The sequence below is a fragment of the Ammospiza caudacuta genome, chromosome 1 (genome assembly GCF_027887145.1).
Source record: "Ammospiza caudacuta isolate bAmmCau1 chromosome 1, bAmmCau1.pri, whole genome shotgun sequence".
In the NCBI taxonomy this organism is placed as follows: Eukaryota; Metazoa; Chordata; class Aves; order Passeriformes; family Passerellidae; genus Ammospiza; species Ammospiza caudacuta.
In genome coordinates, this window is record NC_080593.1 from 57,362,971 (window position 1) to 57,379,771 (window position 16,801).

General features: G+C 42.1%; 1 protein-coding gene and 1 non-coding gene across 2 annotated transcripts in view; both read right to left on the reverse strand.

The window, feature by feature from the left end:
• Positions 1–16,801, reverse strand: part of TNS3 (tensin 3) — a 116,875-nt gene that overhangs the window by 14,812 nt on the left and 85,262 nt on the right. The window contains exons 15-19 of the mRNA XM_058817778.1: positions 10,748–10,919; positions 7,245–7,885; positions 6,536–6,622; positions 2,507–2,635; positions 115–210 (exon numbers count right to left, since the gene is read on the reverse strand). Coding sequence (XP_058673761.1) covers positions 115–210; positions 2,507–2,635; positions 6,536–6,622; positions 7,245–7,885; positions 10,748–10,919 — 1,125 coding nt within the window. The remainder of the gene's footprint in view (positions 1–114; positions 211–2,506; positions 2,636–6,535; positions 6,623–7,244; positions 7,886–10,747; positions 10,920–16,801) is intronic.
• Positions 11,637–11,708, reverse strand: TRNAE-CUC (transfer RNA glutamic acid (anticodon CUC)). The gene has a single exon. It is a non-coding gene; the product is annotated as a tRNA-Glu (tRNA).

Sequence of the window (16,801 nt, forward strand, 5' to 3'; positions counted from 1 at the left end):
CAGCAGTCATCAGGACTCAGACAAAGTAGTCTCTCATTTGTATTCCATCCAAGCCAGCACTGGCAAATGCCAACTGTTTCCATCTTCTCAGTCCCTGTGATGCACAGTACTCACCAAAATATGGTTCATTCGGGCATCCTTTCAAGCGTACCCCCTTCTGAGTACATTCAATCAGAAAATGCCTTACAAGTTCATTTGATGAATCTCCAACTGTGTTGAAAAATAAAGCTCATAAAAAGAAGCAATTAACAGACAACTCTCAGAAACTAGGTATTTGTGAAGCAGTTTTTCCGCATTACTACCAAATGTTTTACATACAAAATGAAAAGACTACAATTAGACCTATTCTGCAAGTTACAAGATGTATTTAAAAGGTTGTTTTTCAAAAAACAAATAAGCAAAGAGCTCACTTCAGACAGCCAAAGGAAATGGTTTTATATTCTTAAGTGACTGACATCCAAATATACACTGGTTTCAAAAATGTCCAAATATGGTCCCAGCTACAGACAGGAACAGAAATTTGGAAAATGAGTGGTTAGAAATTCTGATGCACTTGCCCATTAAAAGAACTTGTATCCAAAGTGACAAGGAAGAGAAGTATGAAAAAATATTCCCATTTCCAGTGATATTTCTGTTCACAGAAATTCCCCAGATTAAAAGAAGAGTAGATTAAGCTACACAAAGGTAATGATCGCAATTCTCTCAGTGCGTTTTTGCATTTCTAAATGTCTGCAGTTTTATGCTATGTCTCTGCATCTGAAAACAAACATTTACATGAAGCACTAGAGTTTCACTAGATTTTTAAGACAATTTTAATATCAGGAATCGAAGACAAACCAAAACTGTAGAGTTGGATGAAAAGAGGAGACTCAAAGTCCAAGAGACGCATACAAAATCATTCAAGATTTAACATTCTTTTAATGTGTACATATATATGCAGACATATAATTAAGACAAATATTTCTTGGAAGATGGATTGACAGTATTTCATACCATACAAAACTAATCCTTCTCCAAATAGCTAAAAGGTTATTTCATACCAACAGGACAAAGCTATCAAACAATTCAAACCTTAACAAAAGAGCTACAAACGGATGATCCCATTGATCTGTCAGGAAACACCTCAAGGGTTGACCTTCAGGCCAATACAGATGAATAATACAGATGAATGCATTAATATGGACAGCAGAAACTTCTATGCAAGCAAATATTGCACTGATCGCTTATTCAAACAGCTTACTGTTTGCTGTTACGGTCCCACCAAATTAAAAATAAATTACTACAAGGGGTAATTTGGGGAGGGGAAGCCTGGAACAAGAAACACTACAGGAAACAGAACCAATCTGTGCTTTCTGGGATTAAACAAGGGAAACCAGAAAAGCTAAGTATCATGAAGTGAGAAGTGGAAGAATACTAGTCTTACTACTACTAACATAAACTGTCTCTTAAAGTCTAGCAGAGTGTGAGCTTTCATGTCTTCCTGGACTTCACTAATAAGAAAAGACTACTAGAAACACCCTACAAGCCACTTTCAATTTGCCTCGTAGTTGTTGCTATCACCAGCCCAGGTACACCTATGCTGAGTTCATTACATAAGTCATTGGAGTGGTTCTGCTGATGTTTATTGGCAACAAAAAGGACTACATGGCAAGTTGTGATTAAAAATTGTTTCAAGACACCAGAATAAAACAGATTCAAAGTGTTACTGTAATAGAGGTGAACTGCTAACAGTTGCCAAAGAGTAAGCAAATCCAAACCAACAGCCAAACAAAAAAACAAACCAAAACAGCCAAAACCATACTTCCATAAAAACAACACTAAGAATAAATGTAAACTTAATTGCCTACCTCACCAGTCATTATGTACTAATGAAACATAATAAGCTTTGAAAAAGAAAAACAGCAGCAACAAAAACCACTCCACTAACCTTGCAGTAGTACAAATGGAACCAAGAACATTACAGATATTGACTGCTGAGTTTCCATATACCAATTATTGATTTCTGCATGTTCTTCTCACTTTATGTTTCACAACCATCAGGCACGAGTTTTATATGGAGGCACTAGAGCTGACAGAGTAGATATACAGATCACCACTTCTTTTAAACAATTATCCTTAGGAATCTCTTTAGATTTTTATCTGAAATAGAACTGTCTCAAAACAAAACTTTGGGATTAAAAATATTCAGCCCTCCAGCAGAGTGAAAACTTTACATTGTAGCCTGTGAATCAAATGCAAACTTCTGATTGCTAGGGAAGACCAATTGCTGAGATGACACTGATTTTCATTAGGCTGATGAGGTACAACACATACACAGCCACAACAGAAGTCGTGGTGAAACCATATAGTATAACAGGTATCGTATCCAGTTTCATTTAACAACACATCAAATGTAACCTGCAATTCAAGTTGCACTTATGAGAAGAGGGGAAGATTCCAATAGATTGCTACCCACCAATAAGGACTACCTACTATATATAGCATTTTCACAAACACACAGAAGTACCTTTCTTTAACTGTAGCACAGAAGGAGGTGGTGTGGCAACTTTCATTGCTAGCCCATAGGCTCCCCGGAAAGAATGACTGTCTCGAACAATGAAAGACCCAGGTTCCTTTTCCTTGAGAACAGCAATGGCTGCAAGAGATTCCAGGAAAGAGACAGAAAAACAGTTCAAGCACAATGCACACACTCAGAAAGTACAGAAGCACAAATGTATAATGAATAGGACACCAGAAGAAGTAAGATCTTTTTCTCTATCCTCATTGCTATGCAACGGAACACAATCACATGTATTTGGGGGACCTGAGTGGAAACCCCTTGTCCAAATCTCACAGACACTTATTTTAAAAGAAGCCGGCAGTACAGAACCCTGATTTTTACTGGTTTTTAAACTAAGAGGATTGTTCAGGTCCCACCAGAATTCCTACAACCAGTGCAAGAGCCAGTCTACTTCTGCTTAACTTTTGTCAATTTCTTAAAAGACTGCATACCTCTCTGTAATTCCCACATTGACTAGATAGCACTGTTTTTCACTTCCTATTCAGCCTCAACAGGCAGGACAGATTCATTTTCATCCACCACCAAGTTTTTGTCCCTACAAAGCTACCTTACTGCCTTAGGAGTTTTGAAGCAAAGGAAGGAATGTAAGTGTATATTCTGCTCTTTGAAGTACTTTTCATCTGTATTTTGGGATCTCTTCTGCAAGTGCAGTATGAAATCCCCTCCAAGAGGGAACACTTGCAGGGAAATTGCTGCTACTTTGCACAAGTCAGTTGCAGACTTTTGAAATCTAGCAGCCCAAAATTTTAAACTTACTTTGAAAACAGACAAAAATTAATCTAATGATTGATCTTAATAAAATCTTTGTACTTTGCTTTCTTTTCTCCCCCATACAAGTTTTACAAATACATGTGTATACCAGTATACTTTGTTCCTAGAATTTCCAGCCATCAGCATGCCTTCAGAGAAACCCTACAAAGAGGCCAAATTTGATGCTGGACTCCTTAACTGACTGTTCATACAGAACATGGATATTATGTGTATGGGGCACAAAGGCGTATTTTGCAAGGCCTGAGCAATGTTCACAAAGCAAAGGTTCATTTCATGAAAAAAGGGGAAGTAAAAACAAAATCAGAAAATGCAGACAATTATCTCTTCTATCAAAGCAAGTAAAGCAAACATATGCATTCTATTATCTTCATCTGTCAGATGGCAAAATAAAGAACCTTTTTTCACAACAATATGTCTTGTTTTGAGAGGATAAGGATGAATACACAAACCCCTGCAATTAAGCAATACATAACACTTCTAAATACAAAGGGATGCAGTAATCATTTGTCACATGAGCAGTCTATTAAACTCAGGGGAAAAAAGATCAAAAAAAGATCAGCAAAAGTACCTTAAAACATTTTTTAAATGAAGTTTTGCTTCAAGGATGAAAAGAGGCATATTAAAAGGTTGGGAAGACTGTTGTTTCATTTGTTCAAGCAGTTAGGTTTTAAATTGCTTTATATCTATGTCCTATGAGGTATTTTTCTGCATATTTCAAGACTCACTTTTCATTATGGGTGGTCAGTAGATAACAAAAGGACCAGCAAAGTATCATCCAGAAATGAATTAATGTTCTGTTTTCTATGATCTTTATTCCCCAGACATTCTATTTACCACAAAAGAACATCCTCACCATCTAAGAACGTAATAACTAGACAGACACAGCAATTCATCATTTGCCAATAGGTGAAGTTCACACTATTTTGGTTTAGTATGAATATCTTTCTCATTATAGAACTAGTTAGTAATTGTTCATTTTTGACAGCCACATTTTAAAAAATCCCAGCTTAAAATCCTGCCTTATCTCATTAATCACAATTCACTGTAGCTGACTATTACAGTATAAACACAAGCACAGTCAGACCAACTGCATTTGGAAAGCACTGCCAGAGACTGAAATGTTATAGTTTCATGGCTGAAACACTGTTATAAAGGACTTTTGCCCATTATGGCAAAAGTGCGTAATGAAGCTGCAGCAATGAAGCTGCACCACCAATGCCACCCCACCCTGAATGGACCTCCTGACTGAAACCCTGAACTGCGAGCTAAGCCACATAAAAGAGCTTGAGATAAGATAGAAGTGGCACTGTTTTTCAATCATCTCAGGTTTGATAAGAAATGGGTAAGGCTGGGAGAGAAGGATGCATTCACAGGAGGTCCAAGCTCAGCAGCTGTCCTGAAAATCATCCCCAGCTGGCTTCAGGGTGGAGGCCATAGTCCACAGGCTTATCTGCAGCCAGGCCTGCACAGACTCCTCCCCAACTGCTGATGAGGGGAGGGGGGACAGTTTTGGGTGTATGTCATGACCTCTGGACAGACACAGTGAACATCCACCCTCCATTACACAAACTGGCTCAGCTGTAAAACTCCCACTGTGGGAAAGCCACATCTGGAGGACACTCATGTGAGGGGCAGCTGAGGAAGTGTCATAATCCAACAAAGACCCCTAAAGCACTCCAAAGACTCATTCCTGAGGCCCTGCACCACAGCACTATGCATGATGCAAAGTGATGCAACTGATTCAGTCTTGCAAGAGAGAGTATCCCCCTTCAGGGGGAGGGAGGTACCTGGGCCCAACTTGTATTAATATTTGGACCCACAGAGGGGAGATATATTTCTACTTAATCTGTTCCTGTCACTCTTCCTGTCCCCCCACAACCTCTTTTTCTATTTCTTTCTCTTTCTCATTTACTGTTAAATAAAATACATCAATTTGTTGGTATCAATTTTAACCTTGTTTGGTTTTAGTCTCATTTCACAGAATAATCAAACCTGAAGTTTCTATCCGGAACCCACAGAGAGCTCACTTTGCTCCTCTATGATTAGTGGATTGTAACGAGCACCCAGCATGCTTATATATGTACTGTTGTAGGGACAGTGTCTAAGTTCATAGAATCATGGAAGAACGGCCTGATTGGAATGAACCTTCGAGATCATCTACTTCCAACGATCCTGCCATGAACAGAGACAACTTTCATTACACCAGAGCCATATCCAGCCTGGTCTTGAACATTTCCATGGGTGGAGGGCATCCCATAGCTGCTCTGGGCAGTCTTTTCCAGCACCTCATCACCCTCACAGTAAATATTTTTTTTCTAATATTTAATCTAAACCTACTTTCAGTTTGAAACCATTTCACCTTGCCCTGTCACCACTACATGTTCTTCTAAAAGTCCCTCCCCATCCTTCTTGTAGGCTCCACTCAGGTACTGGAAAGCTGCAATTAGGTCACTTCGAAGCTTTTCCTTCTCTAGACTGAAAAATCTCAATTCTCTCAGCCTTTTCTCATAGGAAACGCACTCCATCCCTCTAATCAACTTTGTGGCCCTCTTCTGTACTCACTCCAACAGGTCTATGTCTTTCCTGTATGCCAGATGCAGTACCCCAGGTGCTCATAAGTATTAACTTTCACATAGGTAATAAAAGATTTCTTCAGTTCGCTGAATAATACATCTACAAATGAAAGTGCTGTATCTGCATCATACATCAGAAAGATGTTGTTCCATGGTACTGACCTTTAAGGAATAATGTATGTCACTTGACATTGAAATTCAGGCTACAAAATGACTGGTGGGTGAGGATGCCTTTGTGGTGACCTAGCTAATGAATTATGCTGATATCATGTCAGAACAGCACACTTACCCTCAAAAGGTTTCAGAGAGCAGACAGCCATTTGGTGTTGTTTCATGCATATCTGCCATTTGAAAATCTTCAGCTTCACACCAAAGAGCATTTGCAGCAGCTACCACAGGTAGATCTATATTACTTCATAGTTAATTCAGTTAGGTTAACAATTTGTTTGATTAACTGAAAATTTTTCAGGACTATTTGACTGCCCTCCACACTCAAATTCAGCTGTTCAACAAAAGAAACAAGAGGGGTTGTCTATGGCCTTTCTAGTTTTATATTTCTTTTAGAAATCAAGACTTCACTAAATAGTTTTTCTATGAACTGATATGTCAGAATATTTATCAATTGATATACCTTGTTCTCTTGAAATATCTGGCTTATACCAGAACTTGGATGTGTCCTGAACAAATTTTACGGTCACATGTTTATCAGCCGTGTCTTCTGTGAAATAAAAAGGAAAAAAAGTCAAGAATGTTTTAAAATACAAAAGTGCTTTTACTTTTCTTTCCGACTCCCAATCACCATGATTACTCAAAAAACTCATCATTACTTTAGAGAAACTGAGCTGTTTTAGAACCAACAAATATAATAACATACACCAAGATTTTGAAAGCATGTTTGATGTTTCATTTTGCAAAATCCTAAAATATTAAAACCTTTTCATTATAAAGCTGCATTAAATACAAACTTCTCAACAGGGCCCAACGAACGCACATGCACATCTTTTACTTTTCTTGGCACAACTCCAAAAGGTACAGAGAGAAGCCAGCCATTTTTAAAAGAAATTGAACTCAGCACTGGTCCACTGTAATCTGACAGCTGAAATAGTAAGCTGACCAATGGCTGGCTTCTAGGAAGCAGAGGAACAAATCTGAAGCCTTGTTTCCTGAATACTGCATCCAAAGACAAGAAACTGGCAACCATTTACTGCAAACATTCAAGTCCTCGGTGCCATTTTCATTCCATTATTTTTTTCTCTCTCCACTTTTAAAACCCCCACAAATCTTTTTATAAACTCATATAAAATCTAATGTATTTTGCATTTCTCTGATACAGAACCTACCTGGCACTGGGGAAGGGCTTAACATTTTTGAGAAATCTGGGAGGACATTTGGGAAGGGAATACTGATTGTGCTTCCACTGTGAGGGCTAGAGAAGCCACTTGAAGACGGTGACACAGAGTAAATGGAACATTCTCCTTCAGAGGACCTCGTCTTCTCTGGAAGAGGAGGTCGAGCATGTAGGTTCCCTCCATGGTGATGTGGAACTGCACTGTTCCGGCTGTTGTGTCCAGAGGTCACTGTGAGAAAGTTCTGCATCAAAAAGTCATTGTCATCAGCACTTGCCACTGATGAGCTCAGCGTTTTAGATGTGCTAGCATTGGCTATGCAAGTAGCTTGTGTCTCCTCTTGGGAGGAGCTACTGTCCCTGGTACCAGTGCTGTAGCTCAGGTAGGCATGGGCACTGCTGCTGATACCATGTTCTTGGTGTGGCTTTGCTGGTGAACTCTCCAGGTTGCTCAGGGTGACAACTTGCATTCCTGGAGTTTGGAAATGAGACAGGAGAGAGATATCCTGCATAGCACTTGAAAATTCAGAGGGCACAAGGTAACCTCCTGGCTGCCTGGTGTTTCCCACTGAAAACTGGGTTGACAGGGAAGCTTTAGAGCTGTTTTCAAGCCAAGGATATTCTGTGACAGAAGAGCTGTCAAAAAAAAATAAAAAAGCCAAAAATTGAACACAAAAACAAAACAGCAGCCACATCATTCCCTTAAAATGTTACTGTACAACCCATACTTCAGTGGCCATTGAAAGAAATGAAACATGACAGGACAAAAAAAATCCCAGGGTGCTCATTGAAAACATGCTGGACCATGTAATGCAGCTAGATCAAGGGATTCCAGCCTCATCCTGACCAGTAACTTCTTCAATGTACATCCATTATGCTCTGTCTTATCTCACCCTCCACCTAGCCATGTTGATGGGATAGTTTCTGAGTTTGCTCGGTAAACCAGTCCATGAAAATAATGACAGCTAAAAATACTTCTCCCTGTTTGAGGGATTTAGCTTTAATATGAGGTTTAGTGAGGCTGTTTGCAGCATTGCTTCACATACAGCTGTACTGATGAGCTGAAGTGCTACCTGAAAAATAACAATAGGAGGCAACAATTTCTTATGCCAAAGCTGCACAGGGGTAGACATTATGGAAGAAACATGACATGGCCATACCAGCTCTTGCATACAGAGTGTCTTATGCTCATCAAAATAAAAATGAAAATAAATGGGCTGAGAAGGTGGTTATGCACCATCACACAACAAATCAGTAACTATGATAATGGTAAGAACACACTTCACAAGGAATAAGTTGCAGACCAGATCTATTTCAATACAATTTATACTTAAAAAAAGAGGCAGGTCCAGTGGTTAATTTATTTGGTGGAAAAACTGATTTACAGAATTAAATATTTCAACAGTAAACATTCTGTTTTTCTACTGGGTAGCAATTCTACTTGTCCAAGTAAAAAATTAAAAAATGTCCTTCCAAACAAAGGAAACTAAGCACCTGATAAAATCATTTGATAAAAGTTTAAGCTGTCTCTTTGCTTCTGAAAATGAAATGCCCTTAGGCTGTAGCTGGAAAGGTTACTAATATTACCAAATCCAGAGAGAACAAACTCAATGTGAAATGCAAAGAGAAAAAGCTGACATAAGATATATATAAAAAAAGAAAGGATTTTTAATTAAAAGGGAGTTGTGGAAATGAATGCCAGTCGATTTAAACAGCTCAAATTAGAAAGGCCATTAAAGAAATGGAAGGTAAGCAAATTGAAGAAGACATTGCTGCAAGAAAAAAACCTCTCCTCTAGAGCTGTAGTTATCTTCTAGGTGAAATAAAAAAATTATAGAAAAAGTATTTAGAAAGAAGCAAACAAAATTTTCTAGATAAAGTCTGAAGTAGGAATGTAAACTTGATAATGACTGAATTGACTGATAAGCTTTTAATACATATCCACTTGTAATTGTTACACTGCCTCTTCTGCAGCAAATACCAACATATTTTGTTCCATCTTAAGGTTCACATCTGTAATCACAAAACCAAAACATTATTTCATAGTCTCAGTACTGACTGAAAATGAAACCAATTAGATTGGAAGATAAATAAAATATAAATAGGTAATGACATACTTGAAGTACTGACACTCTGACACTCCAACCAGAAGTATTCAAAATACTCACTGTGAAAAAGGAGCCAAATAGCTAAAAACAAGAATAGGATAATTAGCCAGAAAGGAATGTTTTTGCAGAGTGATAGAGAAGGCAACTTCTTCAGGTCTAATGTACCACCTTGTCTATTGAGTAAATATAGCGCACAACTAATGACTGATCACGCATTGTTATAGTCTTCTGATCATTCTAACAGTAACTAGGGACTCCTTGTTAGTTTGCTGTTTCTTGCCATTTCTTAGCTTATGCTGTAAACTCCTTTGGACAAGAACTACTTTGTAAATTTATACAGTTCACACTATCGTCAAGAGCCCTATATGTTTACCACAATCTAACTGTAATACAATAAAATTTCTAAGCCTGCTGATCAGTTGAAAGGCAATCAGCTATACACTACCAAAGCAGATCTACTGACATTTTACCGACTAAAAACATATGTCTGCAGTGAGAAGAGTTCTCCCTTTCTCTCATATACAGCTTATTCCAATGTGAATTTTCCTGACATGGCTTTAAGTTAAACATCAGAGACGCCAGTTAAGCACACAGAAAAATATATATGAGCTTATATATGAGCTACATATATGTGCTAGCACAAATAACATAACTGAGCGATAAAATTCTATGTCTTCTCACTTATGTTCAAAGCTAATTGTGTCCCTCACATAAAAGTAACACCTCTGTATGTGTTAAAATCCATTCAATGGACTCCAACAATAAATGTGACAACCCACCTCAAAGTTCTTAGAAAATGGTCTGCAGTTGTTGGAAAAGAAATGAAATTTAGCAAAATGTTTAATTATAGTGAGTTGTGTGTGAACTGGTTTGTTAAAAAGTAGTTTTGTAGCCGTTGAAAGTGTGTTGGGTTTTGTGTGTAACCTAGCAGGTAGTCTTAGGGATTTAATAAATATTTAAACTAGTGCAGGAAAGTAAGAATGCTAACCTGTCTGGAGGCAGCATACAATGCTCTTAGAATAAGATAAGCAGAAGATTAATGATCTTGTTTGTGAACCAAGGAATGTATCACAAGGGGTCTGTGACTAGGCAAGGGGAACGAGGAACTGTTTCTTGGAGACTAGGCAAGGGGAACGGGGAACTGTTTCTTGGAAACTTTGTTGTGAATCGCATGTATAAGAGGGAAGCACCCATACGTGAATTTGGGGGCTCGGGTTTTAGGGACGTGAGTCCCCCAGCTCCCCGGGCCCTTAATAAAGCACCCACAAAACTTATCTGAGTTTTGTGTCATTTATCAATAGGGCAACACAGTGAAGATGCAAGCATAATGTTTTGTCTGAGAACTATCATTACGAGAAATAAACAATAATGGAAGAGAATATTTTCATACCTTTCTGCCCCTGGGATAGGACTGCTATTTGTAATAGTAGATGAAGATGCAAAACAGCACTGAAAAGAAGGATCAGTCTGCATGTTGGCCCTCAGCAAAGAAGAGTTAGTGCCCACGGTGCCATCAGACATCACCACAGAAAGGTTAATGGCTTCCGTGTAACTTTGAGATTCTGCAGAAAAGCAAACAAAGTAAATGCAAATTTAAAAACAACATGCATTTTTATGAACCTTGTACTGAAAAATGTGTTCATAAAATAGTTTGATTTTCTCTTAATAAGATTATAAGGAAGATTTTTTGTTTCTTTGTGCAGTAGATATTATTTCACAAAATTATGTTGATTGCTGAAAACATCCAGCACGTCAAATAGCAGAGGGAATAGAAATTACAGAATTGCTACACTCCAACTGTTTGATCCCTTCTCCAGAGTACATTCTCTAGCCCTATAGATGAGAACAGACTGTCTGTCCCAAGATGCTTTGCATTTCACAGTCCACAGTGCTAATCAGGTAGATCTAGTCAAGTGCACCATTTGCACTTAAAATACCAGAAGGAAAATGGGTGTCCTGGTCCCAATCACTAGAGTTAATTTTTGCAGTAGGCCAGCACCTGGAGTTATTGTATACCACCTCCTATCATTGCTGCGGGTGGTGGGGAAGGGAGTCTCTTTCAGGGAGAAAAGGTCCCTTCTGGTTAAGAAAGCATGGTGGAGGGAACAGGTGGTGGTGGAATCAAGCTGGAAGGTCTCAGGGTGGGGCCCACTTGCTGAATGAACAGGGGACTTGATGGATAAGGACACAGATAACACTGAGGAACAGCCTTCTTTATATCTTTATATTCTCATGGGGGCACTGGCTCTGTGCCAGGCCCGAACCATGACATTTTTTGGTTCCCTGACCGGGAAACGAACCTGGGCCGCGGCGGTGAGAGCGCCAAATCCTAACCACTAGACCACCAGGGAGAGGGTATTCTCATGGGGGCACTGGCTCTGTGCCAGGCCCAAACCACTTCCCCGGCATCTCCACCAAAAAAATGTCATGGTTTGGGCCTGGCACAGAGCCAGTGCCCCCATGAGAATACCCTCTCCCTGGTGTCTGCTGTGAGATGTGACCAGGAATAAGCAAAGCAGGCTCCAGCTTAGAAATAAAGAAAACTTTATTACCTAAACTACAAGAAAAGAAGGAAAAAAAACTATAAGGGAAAAAACTGAAAACCTTACAAAAAGCACTTTCCTCCTCCCCACCACCAAAATTTCCCAATCCGATACATTCCCCTGCCCAGTCTGGCACCACCCTTTAGAATACTCAAACTTCAGTCCATGAAGAGGAGAGGAGTCCTTCTTGCACTATAGGCTTCCCCTGGAAACACGTAGAAACCTCGTGTGCTTCCATGTCACTCAGCACCGCCCAGAAAGTCCTTTTGCCATTCATGACATCTTTCTTCCATGCCCAGTGCTCTCACCACTGTGCATGGACCAGAGCTGCTTTCACGGTTGTCTTTTAAGGATGCCTTGTCTCACTCCAAAAAAGGCACAGTCTCTGCTTTGGGACATCTATCCCCCCCATTTTTTTCCCACCCCCTGGGGCCGAGGGGTCCCCACAATGAACCCTCCTGGTTCTGAGGCACTGCCTCCCCCTAAATGTAGTCTCTGTGTCACAGGAATAAAACTGGTTCAGTCTATGGCCACCAAGAAAAGTCCAGCCAAAAGGCCACTCCAATCATCTCTCTCCCCACTCAGCCAGTCTTCTCCACTTCCCTCAGGCCAGGTTCTTGTTATCTCATCTCTTATCTCTCTTCTTATTCAGCTCCGAGGAGGATCAGCATTTTTGCGAGGTCCCAATCATGAAAGAAAGGGGTTAAAAATTTCAGTCTCTGCCTGTCCCAGAGCTCTGGCACTCCCACACTCGCTGCTGCTCCGGCCGGGCACCTTCTCGCTGCACTCCCCCCCTTCTCCTCCTCGGCCGGCTATCACATGGCTATCACATTCCGTCGTCGCCGGCTCTCCCTCTCTCTCTCTCCTGGGAGGGCTGGGGGGGGGGGGAGTGGCTGCCCGATGCCTCCTGGGGCTCCTCCACCCTTCCATCCTCAAGGGCCTCCTCACCCCCCATCTCTGTCCAGCCCCAGGCCTACCACATGGCTGCCCCTCCCCCATCCAGCAGCAGCAGCTGGACAAGGGAGGGCAATCCAACCTCTTTGCCTTGAAATCCAACCTCTTTGCCAAGAGAGCTTCCCAGGGCCGAAGCTCTGGTTTTTAACCCCTGTGTGTTCTCAGAGGTGTGTCCAAACCCCACTGGCCACATCGGGTGCCAATATCAAAATCCGAGCACCCATTGGTTTGACCACAGCATCCCAGAATTCCCACTTCTTCCTGGTCGAACCACCACACCTCTGTAGAGGAGGACTAAGCCAAGGAGAACTAAAACAAACTGGACATATTTGAGTCCATTGGGGACTAAGAGGATGAACACATGAGAGCTGAGGGAGCTGGTGATACCCTGCAAGACCATTCTCAATAATCTTTAAAAGGTCTCAATGACTGGGAGAGATTCTTAAGAACAAGAAGGGAGCAATTATCACTCATTCCTCCAAGAAAGGTATGAAGGATGATCCAGGGAATTGCAGGGTTGGTTGACGTAACCCAAGTCTCTGGAAAGGTGATGGAGCAACTAACCCTGGAAACCACTTCCAAACACATGGCAGTAAAAGACTGAGGGTTGTCAGTATGAATTTAGAAAGGGGAAATAATGCACATGCACTGAGATAACTTTCTTCAGTAAACTGACTAGCTTAGTGGCCAAGGGAAAAGCAGTGGATGTTCCTTATTTTTACTTTAGTAAGGTTTTTATCTTGGTCTCCCATAATATCCTCATAAACACACTGATAAAACAAGGGTTGGATAAGTGGATGTGAGATCTAATAAAAACTGCCTGAATACCTGGGCCCAGAGGCTTGTGATCAGCTGCAGCAAGTCCACTAGAAGGCAAGTCATAGCACTACACCTGGGGGCTGATACTAGGACCAAGAGTCTTCAACATCCTTCATTAACAACAGTGACAATAAGATAAAGTCTTTTCATCAAGTTTTGCAGACAACAGAAAACTGTCATTGACAAACCAGATGGTTGTGCTGCTATTCAGACGTGGGAGAAATTAGAAAAAAGGAATCTTAAGTTCAACAAGAAGAAATATGTTGTGTTGTGTCTGTATAAGTTGGACTGTTCTGTTCCCCCTATCATGTAATGGTTCTGCCCTGGCTCTCCCCTCCCTCCTTTATGCTGCCAGTTATCCCAACTCCTCCCCAGATGCCTTGAAGATTAATGTACCCTTTCTCAAATCCCTCCCCAGTGCCCTGTCCCTCACTTGGCGCTCCCACCCTTCTCTCTGGAACTCTCTAGAAACTTCTAACTAAAGTGTCAAGTGATTGACGCAGGGGCCCAGGGCTCCACCCTCAAGTTATCCCCATTGGTATTCTCCCTAAGTGAATCATTTGTATCCCACTCCCCTCTGAAACCCTATTTGTCCAAGGACTGACTCCTCCCCTGTGTCCCTCCCTCCTTATAAGCAGTTGTAACTTCCCCCTTCTGCTCTTTGGCTGTCGGTTTCCCCTGGGACTCAATAAACCTGCATTCACCACAGCTGGAGAGTGCTCTCTTCTTATTTCTGCTGACTGTAGCTATAAGCCAAGCCATGTCCTACCACAATGTAGCGCTGCTGTTGTAGCACAGAGTGTTTGCCTTAGGTGCTGTCCCGAGCCATGGAGATCGGGATAGTGCTGCCGTACTGCTAGCGGTGCTGGAAAGCTAGCTGGGACGTCCAAGAAGGACCACTCTTCTCCAGCTGGACCGCTTCAGAAATACAAACTCCTGCAACTGAGAAGGGATAATCTGTGGCCATAGCACATGTTGGGGGCTGACTGGCTGGAGACAGTTTTGTGGAGAAGGACTTGGTGGTTCTCATGGACAATGAGCTGACCACAAGTCAGCAATACAACTCCATGGCAAAGGTGGGCAATAGCATCTCGGCTAGCATCACAAAGTCCTGCCAGCAGGTCATGGGAGGTGATCCTTCCTCCCTGCTTAGCATTAAAGGCCACATGTAAAGCTCTGTGCCTATTTATGGGCTCCTCAGTACCCGAGGAACAGGGATTTGCTTGAACAAGTCCAGCACAAGGTCATAAAGACACCATCACTGGGAGCGAAGTATCTTTATAGAAGCAGGGGCTGAGTCCCAGGCAGCTGGGATTGTACAGCCTGGAGATAAGAAAGCTCAGGGGTATATTACAGCGACCTGTGTGGGCGCTGCTGGTGAGAGAGAGACGGTGAATCTTGTTTCTTGAATCAGAAGGCTTGATTTATTAATATATGATATAATACATTATAGTTATACTAAAAAGAATATAGAGAGAGGTTTTGCAGAGCTGCTAGCTAAGCTAAGCTGAGATAGAAAGGAACCCACAACAAAGTTGTGGCCAAGGACTCAGTCCCCTGGCTTGAACTGATGATTGGCTCTTAATTATAAACATAGAAAATGAGCCAATCAAGGTGAATCCTATTGCATTCCACAGCAGCTGATAATAATTGTTTACCTTGTCTTCAGAGGCCTCTGGCCTCCCGAAGACACAGAAATCCAAAAGGAAGGATTTCTGTGGAGAAATGTCTGCGACATCTCACCTTTCTAAATTGTATAAAAATAAAAGAAAAATGCTGATATGGAATGAACAGGAAATTCCTTCACCTATAAAATATAGAATACCAACAATTCACTAAAACAATTCTACAATATAAGAAAATTGCAAGAAACAATGCAAATAGAATTCAAGTCCATGCAGCTGAGTTTCAGGAACAGTCCATCAGCTGAAGTTGTTTCTTTTGGACATCTGAGAGTCCTTTTTGGTCCTGAAAACAACTTGCTGCAAAAGGAGTTCCATCAATAGTTATCAAAAACCATTGACAGTCTTAATACAATTTTAAACAATTTGTACAATTTTGAAATGTCCTTTCTGCTGGCCTTTCAGTGCTTCAGCACTTCAGAGCTGCTGCCCAGTATTTTCAATCTTTTTTATTTAATTTTTAATTTTTTTTTTTTTTTTTTTTTTTTTTTTTTTTTTTTTTAATCGAAAAGCAAAAGAGCAGCAGCCAGCTGAGCAGAGCAGTGCCAGAGAAGGAAAGGCCCTGGGGGCCCTGGCCCATACTGGACCAGGAACCCCAAAACTTGCTCACACAGGGGGACCCGGACCGGTAGGACAAACCAGAATCCCTAAAAATGTCAGGAGGCCTCGCAGTGGGCCCGGCCCAGAAATTTCCTGAGCCAAACGGCCCAGGCCAAACCCATGAGGAAGGCTCTGCATTCCCGCAGGCCTGAACCCTGCTGCCAGCACAATGGCAGCACGGGTAGTGAGACGCTTCCTTTCCCCTAAACCACTGAGGCATGCCAGCAGCAGGGAAATAGAAGCCTTCCCCAGCAATCCCATCTGGGGTCTGGAGATGTTTGTTTCCCACAGCAAACCAGCTATGGTCTCCTCCAATTGTGCCCTCTCCCTCGGCAATGCATCGGGTTTGTCTCTCATCCGCCCCCTGGCTTCATCCCCATCCCCTCCGGGCTGGGGATCAGAGGCAGAACTCTCTGGATGCACCTGCCCCCCCATGCCACTAGGGCACAAGAGAGGCGGCGGCCTCCATGGGACAATCCCCGAAAAACCAACCCCCCAAACCGCCGAGAATGCTGATCTTAAAAACAGGCAGCTGGACTGCCACAACAGTGAGCTGGCGGGCAGCCCCCGCTCCACGGAAGGAGAGACCCCCCGCCGGAGCGACTGCTGGGACGTCCGGTGGAAGCATCGGGGAGGGAGCCGGAACCGGGGGGGGAACCGCGCTGAGCGTGGGATCCGCCGCGGGCTGCTCCGAGCGTCCCGCGGGCTCAACTCCGTTTTCTGCTGCTGACTCTGGGGTCCGCTGCGGAGGCGGCGGGGATGCGCGAGAACACGCTGTTGCTGCGTCCCTTGGCTCTGAAAGCGGCGGCAGACACGGCACGGGCACCAGCGGAGCTGGGAGGAGCG